Raw genomic sequence first — 17,509 nt, 5'->3', positions numbered from 1 at the left:
ACTGAAATGCATTAAAATATGACTCTATCTGCTTCTGACCTTCAAGCTGCTAAAGTTCACACCTGATCCACCCATGAATGACTGTTGGAGTTATTTCACACCAACATGCACAAAATATACACTAATAAACACCAAAAAGGGGTTGAAACATTCCCCTGTGAAATGGGACAACCCTTGCAGACCTGTTACATCATCATCAGCCATCGATGCTACTATGAACAGATGCGACAACTTTGTTTCCAAAATAATTCCCCATTCCATCAGCAGCTGGAACCATCTCTGTTCCATGGGCTTTGGTCATCTTTTTGTGGCTATCAACCGCAAACTGCAGAAATGCGATCTATAACACACTGAAACGGCATTAAACAGACGATCAAATAATAGAATTATTTATGAAGAAAATGTGAACATTTGTGTGTTTCTTTCGTCACACTGCTGCACTTTTTTGCTGTGTTTACCTCCATCTTGCTGATGATTCAAACAGAATTATGGGAGATTTCTCACAACCCTCCATTTGTAGTGTGGTCCTGAAATATCTCCATTTTGAGGGCCAAACAGCCCTTCCACTTTAGCCCTTCCCCTCCAACTCAGATTGGAACACCCCTACTCCTTCACATGAACGCACAAAATGTTGGGGTAGGGGTAAGGGGGAGGGGCCAAGGGGTGAATTGGGATTGAGCCAAATACTGCCCCCGTCTGCTGATATCTGGAGGTGATTCTGTCATCGTAGTTTTACAAATTGCCCCTTTAATGTGTGTGTAAACCGCTGATGTGTGCATCACACACACTGACACTCTTCAGCCGCCACTTCCTGTTCGAACAGAAACCCTTCAGCGTTCAGACCCACAGGAGGCAGAGCTCAGCAGAATGAAGACCAAACAGCATGGACATGTCCTCCATTAGCCTGGAGCCTCCCAGCACCTCCTCCACCTCCTCCTCCTCCTCCACCTCCTGCTGACGATGGGCTCCTTCTGTTCGAGTCTGGACAGGAAGATGACGGTGGTGACGGCGACGCCGCGTAAGGAAACATCGACAGGTCAGACTGGTTTAACTCTGCCTTTATCAGCTGTTCACCACAGAGTCACATCATTTATTTACAACAGGAACATGCAGAGTTTACACTTTTTGCACAATTTGTTGTGGTTGAAAGTAGATCTGAGAATTGAAGCAACAGTTATACTTATAAAATACTTTAATATAAAGGTTTTTATCTTGTTTTACATCACATCTTGTCACATCGTCTTATGCCATTTTCATTTTGGTGCATCTGGATCATTTTCATTGTGTGTTTGCACTTGTTGCACCTACTGTCCACATCTCCATCACTTAAACAGAAGCGTCTACAGACAAGTTAGGAAGTTAAGAAAAGTGGCTTCATTTCTTCACAGTGAATCTGCACATTTGATGAGGCTGAATTTCTGACTTTTTGAGACATTTTTCCTAGTGTCTTTAGTCAAATTTCACACCTCACATTCATATAAATAACTGTACAATGGGCATCATAGTTATAATACATCAGAATGCATAAAAAATATACAAAATAATACACTAAATACCTCTAAAAATACTCTACAATGCATTAAAATATACAGGAAATACACTTAAATGCATTAAAATATGACTCTTTCGACTACTGATGTTCAAGCTGTTAAAGCTCACACCTGGTCCACCCATGAATAACTCTTGGAGTTATTACACACCAACATGCATTAAAAAAATACACAAAAAAGCATTAAAATACACAGAAAATATGCTAAAATATACAAAAATACACAAGAAATATTCTAAACAGAGACATCACAGTTATTATACACCAACATGCACAAAAAAATACACAAAAGAATACACTAAATTTCACTAAAAATTCCTTTTTAAGCATGTTTTTTTTTTTTTTTTAGTACATTTAAGTTATTTTCTGTATATTTTAGTGCATTGTAATGCATTTTTAATTGAATTTTGTGTGTTGTGTATTTTTTTGTGCATGTTAGTGTATAATAACTATGAGGCCTGTTGGACTGTTATTTATATGAATGTAAGGTCTAAAATTTGACCAAAGACGCTGGGAAAAATGTTTTTAAAAGCCAGAAAATTAGTTTCATCAAACCTGCAGATGCTCTAATTGTGTATTTAGCATATTTTGGTACATTTCAGTGTGTTTTATGAGTATTTTAGCAAACTTTTGTATACTTCAGCATTTTTCTTGGTCATTTTTCTGTATATTTTAGCGTATTTTAATGTATTTTTTTGTGTTTTTTGCATTACAGTACATTCACTTTACAGGTTCTATTTATTGAACATTTACAACTACTAACTCTACTGTATAAATGAACTTCAGCTAATATATATGTGGAATCACACTTGATCATATGCATCCAAAGCATCACTGTTTGACATTCATCTTATTAAAGTATGTGAGATTTTGAGACATTTGATCTGAGGAAAATCATTTATAAAAAAAAATAAAAAAAATAAATTGTATACCAGTGTCATGAGTTATAACATGATGACAGCTTTAATTTATAAATTTAATCGTCTAAATCGAGTTAAAGAGTTAAAAGGTGTTGAAATGTTTTTCTAATCACATGAATATTCATCTGATTTTCATCGATATATTAAATCCAGGTGGACTAAATGATAAATTGGCTGTTTTTGAGCTTTACTCTGATGCTTTATGGGTAAACATTGTCTTTCGGCTCCACTCGTGTCCTACTTATGGTGTCGAAAGCCTTTTGACAAACAAAGACCTGAATACATTAACTCAACACACATACATACTGGATCGTAGTGTGTTCAGGGGACGTTGCATTGACTTCCATTAATTTCCCAAAGACTTGTGAACCTAATTCTGGTCTGGCAACGACTCTCAGCCTCTAATTCAGTCGTTTACGTCACCAGGGTTTTTGGTTTGTCTTGTTAAGGAGCTGGTGTCTTCACGTGTCACTGTGGAAGGAGGTCCAGGTCCCCAAAAGGCCACATATACCAGAACTCCCACCACTGCTCACTCGCTCATCTTTAGACGACTCTCCAGAGTTTGGGTTGATTATGAAGACTCAATTAACAACTAATTAGCCAGAAGACCAATCAGAGGGCCAGCTGTTGCCATGAGGGTATATTTACATCGATAACACAGATGCACACTTTAACACACACACGAACGCACACTTGAACACACACTGATTATCTGAAGAGTCTGGACGTCGTTGTCGCTGTCGGATCAGGTCCAGACCTTTCATTCCTGTTCATGTTTTAAGAATCAGGAAAACTAAAACATATAGACACAACCTGTAATTAATGCATCTGAGCATGAATCATGTGACTGTTGTTGAACCTGACTGATGAAGATGATGATGATGATGATGATGAAGGTCTGGAGTGTTTGTCAAAGTCAAGGATTCCTCTGTCCTTCAGGATCTTCCATGGTTATTGATCTAGAAGATTATTACACAGATCATGTCATTCAAAGGTTAAATAACTGCTTTAAATGTCTTGTTTATCAGTGTAATTACAGTATTTTACACTAACATCGTTAGCCTCGTAGCATAATTACCTCAGTCATATTTTTGGCCAAATTGTGACATCGGCATAACTTTACTCTCCTAACACTGTTGATTCATTTGATTCATTGGCTATGACCTGAAAAAAATATGGCTGAGGCAATTATGCTCCAAGGAACACTTATTTATGTATTTTTATTTTATTTATCAGATTGATAATATTTGTCTAGTACATATTGTACAGATTATTGTTCAAATTGTGTGTGTGTTTTTTTTGTTTTTTTTACATATTTATTTAAATTTTGAATGTTAGAATCACAGTACATAGATATAAAGTCAACATAGACATACAATATGAACTATTGTTAATGCAAATTGTGTTTTAATAGAGTGTTTTAATATATACATATGTAATAAAAATACAATATTTTGGGAGATATTAGTAATTTTAGAATACAATAGCCTTGCAATCAAGTCGTGTTGCCCATGACGGTTGACAGGGAGTGCAGTACCATGCTGCATGATGGGAAATGTAGTTAAAAACAGGAACCTGTGGGGAACCATGGGTCATATTAATACAGATATCTAGGGACTGAAGTTAGTAAATGCGTTGTTCCTGTTTTTAACTACATTTCCCATCATGCAGCGTGGTACTGCAGTCCCCGTCAACCATCATGGACAACGCAACATGATTGTAAGGCTATTTTATTCTAAAATTACTAATATCTCCCAAAATATTGGTCCTATCAACTTGCCAAGATATTTAATGTAGAGATGGGACTATTCCTCAGCTGTAGGAACCAAACTGGACCGTTAAAAACATCTCAGTTTCTCAGAACTGTGCAGATACACACACACACACACACACACACACACACACACACACACACACACACACACACAAACGATGCTCTGAGACCTTCCAGTATTATGATATAGATATATATGTGTGTGTGTGTGTGTGTGTGTATTTATACCTTAGACTGATAGAGCATAAAAATGTGATAATATGAGTCCAAAATGATGCAAAAAGTCAGATACAACATCACAAAGCAATAGATAGATAGATAGATAGATAGATAGATAGATAGATAGATAGATAGATAGATAGATAGATAGATAGATAGATAGATAGATAGATAGATAGATAGATAAGAATAAACAGAATATAAGACAAAAATAGAACACAAGACAAACTATACATAATAAATTCTAAGTAAAAACAGATCTGGCAAAAATAAAAAAGGATAAAAATCCTGATTTCTAAATTATGTTTAAACTGACAAACATCATATGTGTAGATGATGCAGAATTCAATAGGATTAAAAATGACTTGACTGTCGAATAGGATTTACCTGGAAGGGGCGGGGCTTCTGTTTACTGCAGAGGCTGGTTTAGCCCCGCCCCCTCTCACCTGTCCTCTAAACTCCGCCCACCTTCACCTTCACCTTCCCTCTGTCAGGTTAGTGTCACTTCATCTTCATCATGTTTCCCTTTTGTGTTTCTCGGATTTTCCCAGTTTGTTGGACTTCCTGTTTGCTTTGTAAGTTTGGTTTCAGTTTATAAACTCCTCCTTGAACCTGAACTGAATTCATCTGAACATCATTGATCGTTAGTGTCGTCACTGTGATTTTTCCATGTCACACATTCATCCCATGGGACTGTTTGGAGTGTGTGTGTGTGTGTGTGTGTGTGTGTGTGGGGGGGGGGGGGGGGGGGGGGGGGTAGGTGCGCATATGTTCGTCTCTTTTGGTTTGTTTAATAATTATTAGACATGAAACTTTAACTGTGTTCAAACATGCATCTTCTTTGTTACATTCAAAGCACAGATTTAATGTTCTTCCACTTTATTATGTGAGGTGCATTCAGGGTCTTAGTTTTCTCGGGTATGCTTAGTCTTATCGTGTTTCTCCTGGTTTTTCTGGTCTCGTTTCATTCCTCCTGGGGTCTTATGTTCTGGTGTTGATGACATTTTGTTAATGCTAATGCTAAAGCTAATGCCACCTCTGCTCTGTTCTGTTCTGTTTTGTTTTGTTTTTTTCTCTCTCTATTGTTGTGGTTTCTTCTGGTCTGGTTCTATCGTCGGTTGTGTTATTGCTCTTTTGCTATAAATCTGTGGGAAAAAAGTTGCCTTTTAAACGAACCATTTGATCCAGATTACAAAATAGGAGATACGTTTCATTGCTGAGGTGAAATCCAGCATTTAGACGGCACCGAGGCTCCGTTATCTGGACCATCATATGAGTTCATTAAGTCTGGACATATTATCATGTTTTTAATCCACAAAGACCCATAGCTACTTTTATGTCAGTTCCCAAATGATTAATTCTCTCTATTTACCCATTATTAAGGGATTTATCACCATTTATTATAATATTATCCTCTGTATTTTACATATTTCAGTGTAAATCATATACTTTCCTGTATTTAATTCACTGATCATGTAGATGTATATTAAAACTCAGTAAATTCAAATGTAATTATTTCAAAACAGAGAAAACTGAAGAAAAAGGGACTTTTCCCGGTAAAATATATCATTAACTGAACATAAAACTCATTTTGTTCATGTTGATTCCTTTTATTTATTATTCAATTTGTTTTTGTTCACTTTGTTGCATGTGTCGCTTATTTTTCTACATTTTGTTGCCTGTGTTTTGTTCAAATACTGATTATTTTGATTTAGGAGACAATGACCAGCATCCAGAAGTATACAGCAGGTGAATTCACGGGTCTGACCACTAGAGGGAGACACATGCTTATGGTGATGGGTTTCAGTCAGTACTTCAAATGGAGCTTTTTCTCAGGAGTCAGTGGAGCTAAAGAAAATCCATACTGACTATAATGATAACACAAACATTAGAAATAGGTGGTTAAATGTCAGTTCAAAGGTAATAATCATTATAAACCAGGCCTCATTTATTGTCAGAAACATCTTTACTCGCCAATAAACTCATACTAGGAATGCTTTGCTGGTAGATGTTATCTTTCTAGTAAATTCTAATTACAATATATAATCATCATCATCATCAAATCTGAATACTTTATTAATCCCTGGGGAAATTATTGTGCGTTGCAGTTGCTCTGTGCAAGAATAATTAAAGCAGCAGGACTTAGAATTATCAATACTACAAAAATAAATGAATGCACTAAACACACACATGCATGCACTGTCTATGTACTAGATAATATATTATCAAGATAATGAAAAGAAATATACATAAGTAAGTGCAAAACTATTGTATGTAATTAAAATGATGTGGTTATACAGTAGAATGTGGCTACATATAAACTCTATATCTATAAACTAATCCATCCTTGAACATTAAATTAATCTGTAACCGTCCTTGAAGTTTTGTACCATGAAGGAATGAACACAGAATAAGTGGTCTCTTAGTAATGGGGCCATTACTGCATTTTTGTTAATTAATTCACATTTTGTGTGTAGGTTTAGGCTTTAAGTGTGTTATTTCTGCTTTGGGGAGTCATTAACGTTGGTGTATAAGTAAAAAAATGAACTCAAATGAGTGCACTGGAGCCAGATTTAGTGAATAATTATATGTATGTATATGATGAGACTATAATGTTGCGTTGGATCCGCACCATGGGGTGGTCTTTTGATGGAATTGTTGGATTATTGATCAGTTCATCAAGGCTAAATCAGGCGCGATGTTGGAAAGGTTAAAGGTCATCTGACTATTATTTCTGTATGGAAATTCAGTCGCACACAGACACACACACACACATACACACACACACACAATGCATAGCATTAGCACGTTGGGAAAGATGTGCAAAATAAAAGTAGTTCCCTAATAGATGGAGTCAGTTGAAAATATAAAAAGTAGAAAGTCCAGATATTTCTGAGCAAAAGGGAAAAAATACTTGAACTTCAGTGATAAGATAAGGCACGGCAAAAAAAAAAAAAAGGTCATTATCTGGATTTAACTTGGTAAATAATTCAGATCCTCTCATTAGATAATTAAAATGGCTGCAGTGATGAATGTGATTTGGTTCTTTAACCGTTTTAGTGACGCGGAGAGAAGCTTCTCATTTCTGAAACAACCATGAGAGAAAGATGAAACAAATGAATGAAACTAAACAAAGAAACAGAACAGAGAAGATGAAACTACTAAAACTGGTTTGAAAACTTTCCAGTCATTCAGTTTTAATTATTAAAACATGCAAGGATCGTGGTGAACCATCATCTTTTGGTAGAAGTGAGTGGGTTTTTTTCATTTGTTATATGGAAAATAACTTTTTGTGTGTGTGTGTGTGTGTGTGTGTGTGTGTGTTTTTCATAAACAGCAGGGACTTCAAGACTTAAATTCCTTAAAATAATTGAATGTTTAGTAGTTTGAAGCAGGGCTGAAGTTTATGCAGAAAAAAATATTTTTTACTGTTTTATAGCAGTTTTTTTTTTTTTTTTTTTTACTTTTTTTGGCCTGAATGAATGAAGAGGGAAGTAAATGTTAAACCTGACAAACAAATAATTCACCAAAGTCAATATGTTGGTGAATGTTTGACAAATCCAAGACTGATTTAAAAAAAACAACCAAAAAAACCCATCCATCAAACATTTGTTATATGGAAAATAATTTTGTTAGTATTTTATATAAATAACAGTGACTTCACGTAATCAGACTGGTGTGGCAAAGGTTAAAATCCTTAAAATGACTGAATGTTTGGTGGTTCTGAGCAGGGCTGAAGTTGTGTAAGAGCTTTATTTAGAAAAAAGCAGTACAAATATGAATGTGTTCTATCTTCTTGTCAGTTTTTTTGGGAGGTTTTCGTCCTGACTTTAAGTGAACCCAAGGGTCAAACCCACATCGTTCCTGTGTTTTCTTTCATTTCCAGGTGATTCTGTTCATCTGACTAAAGCCATTCATCGACTGCCACAGATCAGTAACAGACTCAGCCTCGGGAGACGAGTCCTCGGACCCCCAGGACCCTGCACCGGCAAGAACCCCAAGACCTGGTAAAGACCTGATCAAGTCCTAGTTTATGAGGTTTTTAATGCAGACGTGATGATAAAAACCAATGTTAACCCTTATAAGACGAGTGTGTCTCCGGCGACACATTTTGTATTTTGCATCATTCAAATGGCAGCAACTCCTGAACCATTTACTTTATTGAAAAAATCCAAATGTCATCTTTTGTCTGGGATTGGCTTCTTTCTGTTGGTCTGTAACACATTAGGGTAGAGGTCTGGATTGGCTGATGGGGAGGGATGGAAGTGGGCGGAGCAGAGAGCAGCAGAGTGCAGTTGGTGAGAGAGAGATGGTAAATTTGTATTCATTTTAGCAGCATTTTAGTGAGGTTTTAGTGGTGAATTCTTTTAAATAATTGTATATAATAGTGATAGTGCTGTTTTGGAGTGTTCTACTACTATGCTTTGATGTGTTTTTGCCAAGTTTCGTAATTTTTTTTCACCTTTTTTTGCTGTTTTTATCTGTATTTTTCTGGTTTGTATAGTTCATTGATAGTTGTATTTTAGCTGTAAATATTATATAAATGTATGTATACATATATATGTAAATCCATATGAAGCTCTATCCAGGGCATACAGAGATGCAGTGTCTGTTTTTGAATCAGATGATGGATGCTTTTGTCAGTGAAATGAGGCGCTCTGTCTACAACTAGACAGAAAGTGAACACAAACTATCACAGAGGATCAAAATGACTAGAAAGAACTAAAAATAATAAGAACATGGCCACAGAATGATCTAGGCAAACTCAAATGTGAAATAAGTGAAAGTTTATTTCTGTTTCATTATGAACATTTTCAGTTGTCTTTCATTATAAATATGATAAAAATTCAAGTCGATAGTTTTTTTTTTGTTGCTAAAACATACTGTTTTAAGCATTTATTACATATAATAATAATTAATGGTTAAGTTCTTCCTGAAAAAACATGCAAAAGAATTGGAGAAAAAAAGACAATTTCTGACATTTTTATTGCAAAAACAACAAATAAATCTAGGCCAATTAAGATGGTAGTCCTTAAAGGGTTATTAATCTGCAGTAACAGAAGGACACAGTGGCATCAGGTTGTTTAATAGTTGAACTGATTCAAACCCTGTAAATGAAGTGAATCAGATGAAACAGACGCTGCTGTGCATGGACTCGTACGGTGACAGACGCTGCAGCACTTTTTCATCTGATTCTGTTGAAAAAAGACGAGGGCGTTGAACAGGTGGGTGGATGCGAACTGACAGAGCACAGCCAGTTTCTGAACACCATCACATCTTCTGACAACGGCAAACATGAGTAAAAAAAAAAAAATGAATAAATGACAAAAATAATAACTAACAAAACCAAGCTGAGCCACAAACTGAACAAAACTGAAGGGAAAAAATAAACCCATGGAGTTTGATCCATGATAGTGATTGGACACACTTGTTTTTTTAATTTATAAAGAGTAAATAAAACAAACAAAAATTAATACAAAATTTACAAAATGATACACTACATGAAAAAAATAACAAAAAAATAATGAAATAAAGTAAAAAATAAATATAAAATAAGCAAGAAAATGAACAAATACAGCCAAACTAATCAATAAAATCAACAAAATGAACTAGAAGCACTCGGAGAGCGCAGACCTCCGCCAAGGCTGATCAGTGGCCCCCCCTGTGGGCGCCCCCACCCCCGATCACCACCAAAATTTAATCATTTCTTCCTTATCCCATTTCCAACAAACCCTGAAAATTTCATCCAAATCTGTCCAGAACTTTTTGAGTTATGTTGCACACTAACGATCAGTGCCCCCCCCGTGGGCCCCCCCACCCCCGATCACCACCAAAATTTAATCATTTCTTCCTTATCCCATTTCCAACAAACCCTGAAAATTTCATCCAAACCTGTCCTTAACTTTTTGAGTTATGTTGCACACTAACGGACAGACAAACAAACAGACAGACAAACAAACAAACAAACAAACCCTGGCAAAAACATAACCTCCTTGGCGGAGGTAATAATAAATTGACAAAAATAATATGTAACAGAAACAATATAAGCCACAACCTGAACAAAATTGAAAACAAATAAATACATACATACATACATACATACATACATACATACATACATACATAAACAAACCCATGGACTTCAATAAATGACAGTGGACAAACACACTTGGTTTATGTTCAGTTAATGATAGACTGGAAAAGTTACTTGTTTTGATATACATCCTTTGAATTTACTCTGAGCTTTATTGAACATCTGTATGATCAGTAAATTAAATATTGGAAAATACATGATTTACACTAAGAAATGCAAAATACAGAGGATAATATTATAATAAATGGAGATAAATCACTGAAGAATGGTTAAATAGAGGGGAAAATAAATTTGGGAACTGACACAAAAGTAGTTATTTATAACTGTAGTAATTACTGATCTCATCTAGGGATGTTAAACTCATTTTCTGTTAGGTTTCACATTCAGCCCAATTTGACCTCCAGTGGGTCAGACCAGTACAATAACACCACCTATAAATAACTCCAAATTTCTCTTTTTGTTTTAGTGCAAAAAACAATGTTAAAGTATGAAAATATTTATATTTACAACCTATCCAAACAAAAAAGATGTGAATGACCTGAAAAAACTGAAATAATAATTGCAATTTTAATGATATTATTCCTAGATGTATCATTTATACTTGTACATTAAACGGATTGGATCTACTAAGGCAAAAAACATTTACTAACTGGCAGAATATTGGTAAAATTGCACTTAATTTTCTTTAGACATTTCAGGTTCATATTTGTTCAGGTTATTCACATGCATGGTTAATGAGAAAAGGACTGGTCCAAGAATATAACCCTGAGGGACACCATTCTTGATATGACACAGATGATATGAAGTTGTTCATGGACACACAGAGCATCCTGTTTTGCAAATAAAATGGCAACCATTCCAAACAGATTCCAGGTAAAATTGTACTTAATTTTCTGCAGACAGGTTTCAGGTTGTTCATATTTGTTCAGATTACTACTGTTCACATTTTATTGTTAAAGGATAGTTTGTAAATATTTTCAGAATTTAATGGGGTTTTTTTTGCACTAAAACAAAGAGAAAATTTTGGCGTCGTCATTATTTATATGCATAATGTAATTTTTTTTTTTTTTTTCACATCAAACCAAGAAAATGAGGGGTTATTATTTACAGGTTATTATGTTGTTATTTTACTTTAGATCAGGGGCCTCAAAAATGCAGCCCGGGGTCCAAAACCAGCTCGCCAAAGGTCCAATCTGGCCCCTGGGATGAATTTGCGAAGTACAAAAATTACACTGAAGATATTAACAATCAAGGGTGTGAAACTCACTTTAGTTCAGGTTCCACATACAGACCAATATGATCTAAAGTAACATAATAGCACAGTAACCTATAAATAAGGACAAGTCCATTTTTCTAGGTACTAGGTTCAACTGGACTAGTTTTGCTTCAAAAGAGCAAAACTAATCCAGTTGATCCTCAAAGAACTACCAAGGAGCAATGAGCAATGAGCTGGGCAAATGAGAAATTGAATGAGAAATTGTTATTTTAGTTCCAAATTCCAAATTTTTAACAATTTTATGCTTGTTACCAAATGTTTGTATACCATTGTGCATAATGCACATGTATAACTGTTGAGTTGAGGCATAATATTGTTAAAACTACCCTTATTTTTCTTACAAATTTAATTTTTTTTCAGGTTATTTACATGTTTTTTGTTAAAGGATAGTTTGTAATAATTTAAAACTTTTTACTGCACTAAACAAAGATAAAAAGTTGTCATTATTGATAAGTTATGATGCATTACTTTACTGGTCTGGCCCACTTGAGGTCCAATTGGGCTGAATGTGGCCTCTGGAAGAAATGAGTTTGACAAATCAAATCAAATCAAATTGTATTTATATAGCACCAAATCATAACAAAAGTTATCTCATGACACTTTACATGTTGAGTTGGTTGAAACCAGACTCTAAGCCAATTTACAGAAACCCAACAGAATCCTCCAGGAGGAAACACTTGTGACAGTGACACTTGTGACATCCCTGCTTTAGATCATATTGGTCTGAATGTGGAGCCTGAACTAAAACCAGTTTGTCACCCTTCACTGTTAGTATCTTCAGTGTAAGTTTTGCATTTCATGGGAGGGATTGGACTCCTTAGCGGCCCACGGGCCACATGTTTGACACCCCTGGTTTAATCTGATGGAGGCATTAACTCTGATGTGTTTTCTGAGTAAATGACAGTAATGCAGCTCTATGCTGGACATCCATTTGGGAGATACTGTAGTAACACGGCGGAGGCGAGGAGGCGATCTACTCCCTCTGTGGATATAAACGGCTCCATCAAGCTGTTGAGTCTTTATTTCATTATTTATGTGACAAACAGCGATGACACGTCTACTGAGTCTGTGCAGAACAGGAGAAGGCAAGAGGAGGGAGGACGCTGACGTTTGGACCAAGTTTTCCAATATGTTGTAGTGTCAGTTTTGGCCTGTAGGGGGTGGCAGCAGGACTCCGGGCTGTAGATGTTCTACCTCTGGACTGAGGATGAGGTTTAGTCATAATCGTCTCCAGTAACATTACATCATCTGTACAAAACACACACACACACACATACACACACACACTCTGCCGGTAGCAGGCAGCGACGGATGGAGATGCCTGTGCGTCGTTTGAGCTGAGCGTAAAGTTATGTGTGTTTGAATTTGGCAGAAGGGAGGAGGAGGAGGAAGAGGAGGGGGAGGAAGAGGAGGAGGAGGGAGGTCTGTTGGATGCAGGATTCCATCACTCTTAGCAACCGTTACTGAGTTACCACGGAAACACTCAGCGATGTTCTCTGCTTCTCCTTTGTCCTCCTCCATCACTCTCCTCTCTCTCTCCTTCCACTCTGTCTTTACCATCGGTCGACTTCCTCCTTACGTTGCCACGGCGATGCTCCGGGACATTCATCCTGATCATTCTGCGGCGGCGTTGGTGGCGGCGTGTGGAGCCGTCTTCTACTGAAGGGACGAGTCGTCACGTGATCGGATCTTTTTGACGGTCAACTCCAACTTTCAGGACCGAAAAGAACTACTCTGCTCATCTTGTGACCTTTAACCCCTCGGCTGCCCCAAAAGGATCCGATTGCAGCTGATTGGCTGAGCCCTGAGGTGACATCACAGGAAGTTGGAAGAAGTTCCATCAAACACAAATGATCAGCGTCAATGTTTTCACGACTCGGTCGGTCTGAGAGCGCCTCAAACTCTGCCTTTGTGAACAGTTTCCGACAGCGAACGCCTCCTTCTGCTCCTCCCCGACGAGATGAATGAGGAGGTGGAGGAGCTGCAGCTGCAGGAGGAGGAAGAGGAGGAGGAGGAGGTAAAGCAGGAGGAGGAGGAGGAGGAAGAGGAGGAGCAAGAAGAGTTGGTGCAACAGGAGCAAGAGGTTGAAGAGGTGCAGCAGGTAGAAGAGGAGGTGCAAAAGGAGCAGGAGGTGAAGCAACAGGAGGAGGAGATGATGCAGGAGCAAGAAGCGTTGGAGGAGGAAACTGAGGAGGAGTTGGGGGAGCAAGTACAGCAGGAAGAGGAGGTGCAAAAGGAGCAGGAGGACGTGGAGGCAGTGCAAAGTGAGGAGGTGCAAGAGGAGGAGGAAGGGGAGATGCAAGAGGAGCAGGAGGAGGTGGAAGCATTGCAAAGTGAGGAGGTGCTGAAGGAGGAGGAGGAAGGGGAGATGCAAGAGGAGCAGAGTGAGAAGTTGCTGCAGGAGAATAAGGAGGAGGAGAGGAGGAGAGAGCGAGGGGCATCAGATTGTGGAGGTGTACATCGAGGAGGTCCCACTGAGTGAGGAGGAGGAGGGAGCAGCTGCAGCAGGAGGAGGTGCAGACTGAACAGATGTCACAGGCTGAGAAGGAGCATCAGGTTGGGGAGGAGGTGCACTCAGAGGAGGTGCAGCAGCAGAGCGAGGAGGAGGTGCAGATTTTGAAGACGCTTTGGAGCAGAACTGCAACAGTCAGGTCCTGATCCGGCTCCGAGGAATGTGAGTAAACACTGAGGATGAGGATGAGGATGATGTAATATCGATGACGCAGTGCGATGGCTGTCGATTGATTATCAGTGATCGTGTTTTGTGGGAATCACTTCTGTGGAGTCTGACGGCCGTTTGCGCGTTTGTGTGGTCGGCTGGTTGCCATGGCGACGCTGGCACGGACCGAGGATGGAGGGAAAATGAGTGACAGAAATGAGTGGTTAACAGCAGGAGTGCGACATCAAGTGTGGTGTGTGTGTGTGTTTTTATCTGTGTGTGTTTTTATCTGTGTGTGTCTTTATCTGTGGTGTGTGTGTTGTGTGTCTGTGCCTGATGTTAGTAACAACAGGAAACCGTCGCAGCAGGACTAACAGCTGTCGGAAATCGGAGGCTCACGCATCAGATATATCCAAACGGCGTGTCTTTTTTGTCCTCCGCTGTTGCCACGGTAACGGCCGAGCGTTGCGATGCAGCAAACTCTCTGCAAAAGAAAAGAAACACAAACCCAGGAGCGAGATTGCGCACACAGAAAAAAAAAAACAAATGGTGCATAAATGAGCCACAATGTGAGCTGATTGATTAACGACGGTTAAAACAAGGCTATTATGTGTGTACACACACAGGGTCTGGACCCACAGTTGGATCCACAGAACACAGACACAACAGGCACATTACATTTAACCTCTGGAGACCCAGCAATGCACTTACGTCCTCTGTCCTCCTCGGGAGGGTTAATCTGATTTCTTCAGTCATCTTTGTCACTCTTCTCGTTAACAGTTTTCAGTAGCAACATCCTCTCTGACAAAACTATGGTTAGACTGCATTTCAAATTTTGTATGTAACTTCACTGGGATGATGTCGGAAATCTGTGCCTTTACTTGTAGTGGTCCATATTTTGATGGTTTATAACATGTAAATGGTTACAGATATCAATATAGTTCCTATTGATCACTGATAGGAAGTCCATATATGGACTTTGATTTGAGACCATGACATCGACCTTGAATGACCTGAAGGTTAAACTCAAGGTCACCAGTGTCTAGATTCAACAATCTTCTTCTTTGACAAAACTACTGTTAGGATCATTTCTAATTTTATATGTATCTTCTTGGGACAGTACTACAAAGTTTGTTCACAGTTTTGACAAATTTAGATCGTTGAATTCTTGAAATATTAAAAATGTGCCTTTCCTCATAATGGTCCGTATTTTGATGGTTTATAACATGGAAATGGTTGTAGATACCAATATAGTTCCTATTGATCACTGGTAGAAGTCATGTATGGGACTTTGACTGATTAGTTGTGTTCTCTTCCAGTGAAAGTACCGCCCACTTCTATTGGCAGATTGATCTCCTTCATCCAGACCACAGGACTCTAACATAGAGACAGAACCTGACAACTTCACACATTCAACTGGGGATTCAGATAGAACTGTGCCCGGTGACATACAGGGATGTGGAGCAATTTTTAATTCTTTTTTTTTTTTTTTTTTTTTTTTTTTTTAAACTTTTTTCTGCATTTTATCATTAAATGTGGCCACAGTACAGTGTGCAGGCGTTCTATAAAAGGCTGTACTGCCTCTGTTCAAGAATCAGTATCTATAAAAAAAATCAGCAAAAATTGAGATGAATTCCCAACTTGAAATATTTCTTTACACTCGTAGTCTGTATCCAAACAAGTTCAGTCTCGTGCATCACAGTGTGTGTGGACGTAGCTTTTTTCTTGTTTTATTACTTAAGTTTAATTTAGGAGAAGTGTGAATGTTCTGCAGGATGTGATGATGCGACGCTGTAGCCGTGGACTGTCTATTAAATATGGACACTGAGCTCCTGCCAATGCATGAGCTAATATGATGGTCTGGTAATATAATCAATGTGTGTCTTATAGATTCAGGTCTGGGGTTCAGTCTTCTGAGGTTGTGGGGTTTTTGTGCATCACTTTACACATTTTGAGACTATTACTGCACTATAATTATGTTTGTGGAAACACCTGGGGGTTTTGGGGGAAAGGAAGTATTGTAGCTTTTATTTATATTTGCACTGTTACATGATTGTGACTGTTACATGTGGTTTGGAATTGGACGGATGGTTGGACTTTAGACAGTTTTCAGTTCTACATCTGGTGGTGGTTTTTAGTCCAATGACCTGAAGGTCCGACGACTATTGGTATCAGTTGTCGTCCATCTGCCGTCCGTTCATCATCTGTCCGTAAACATTTTCTTCAAGAAACTTCTTTTCCAAAACCATCAGCCAGAATCACCTGAAATTCATAGCAGGGTTTTGTTGGGCGTGAGGTCTACCAAGTTTATTCAAAGAATGGAGAAATATAGATTTTTAAATTTTGATGAATTTTTTAATTTTAAAACTCCCATTGGTTCATAATGGGTTTAAGTGCTATAACTTGGAAACAGTTGAAGATATTGATATAATTACTATTGGCAATAAGTCACATATGAGCTTTCATTTGGTGCCATGACCTTTGACCATGAGTGACCTTGAAAGGTCAATAAATGTCAATTAATGTCTTTAAATATGCTGTTTGACTACAAGACCCTTGGTGCTGTTTTTTTTTTATTACAGATACTTTAGTACATTATCTTTATGCACAAGAAGACAGTCTGAATGTTGTTTGTGACAGGTTATGTGTGGAATTCAGTTTGGGTTTCTTGAAGTTTTGTGTTTTCCTCCAAACTTTGATGATAAAACCCTGACTTGTAGAGTATTCTGCATATCCTTCAGTTTGTGGATGGCCACTGTGATGTTCTTTACAGATTTTCAGTACATTCTGTTGATAGTACATGTTGTGAGAAGAAATTCCCAATATCTCTAATTTGTAATTAAAATTAGGATGATCTTTACAACTCCTGTTTATATCTAATTGTCTGATCTTATCAACACTCACACAAACACCATATAACTTTGAATCACTATAAAATAACCTGTATAAACTGTAAAACTGTCCCTTCTGTTCTGATATTAGTTTACAAAGCATAGATTTACTTCATTAGAGCAGTTT

At 37.7% G+C, this 17,509-nt stretch overlaps 1 protein-coding gene across 1 annotated transcript in view; it reads left to right on the top strand.

Annotated features, from left to right (window-relative positions):
- Window positions 1-14,351: 14,351 nt before the first annotated feature.
- The window catches only part of pde1a (phosphodiesterase 1A, calmodulin-dependent), a 45,595-nt gene continuing 42,437 nt past the window's right edge, over window positions 14,352-17,509 (top strand). The window contains 1 exon segment of the mRNA XM_030125648.1: window positions 14,352-14,506. Within this exon segment, the coding sequence (XP_029981508.1) occupies window positions 14,505-14,506 (2 nt within the window). The 5' untranslated portion in view covers window positions 14,352-14,504.

The sequence above is a fragment of the Sphaeramia orbicularis genome, chromosome 21 (assembly GCF_902148855.1).
Source record: "Sphaeramia orbicularis chromosome 21, fSphaOr1.1, whole genome shotgun sequence".
Classification (NCBI taxonomy): Eukaryota; Metazoa; Chordata; class Actinopteri; order Kurtiformes; family Apogonidae; genus Sphaeramia; species Sphaeramia orbicularis.
Note: the sequence above shows the minus strand (reverse complement) of the source record. Positions and strands in the feature narration are given on the sequence as shown.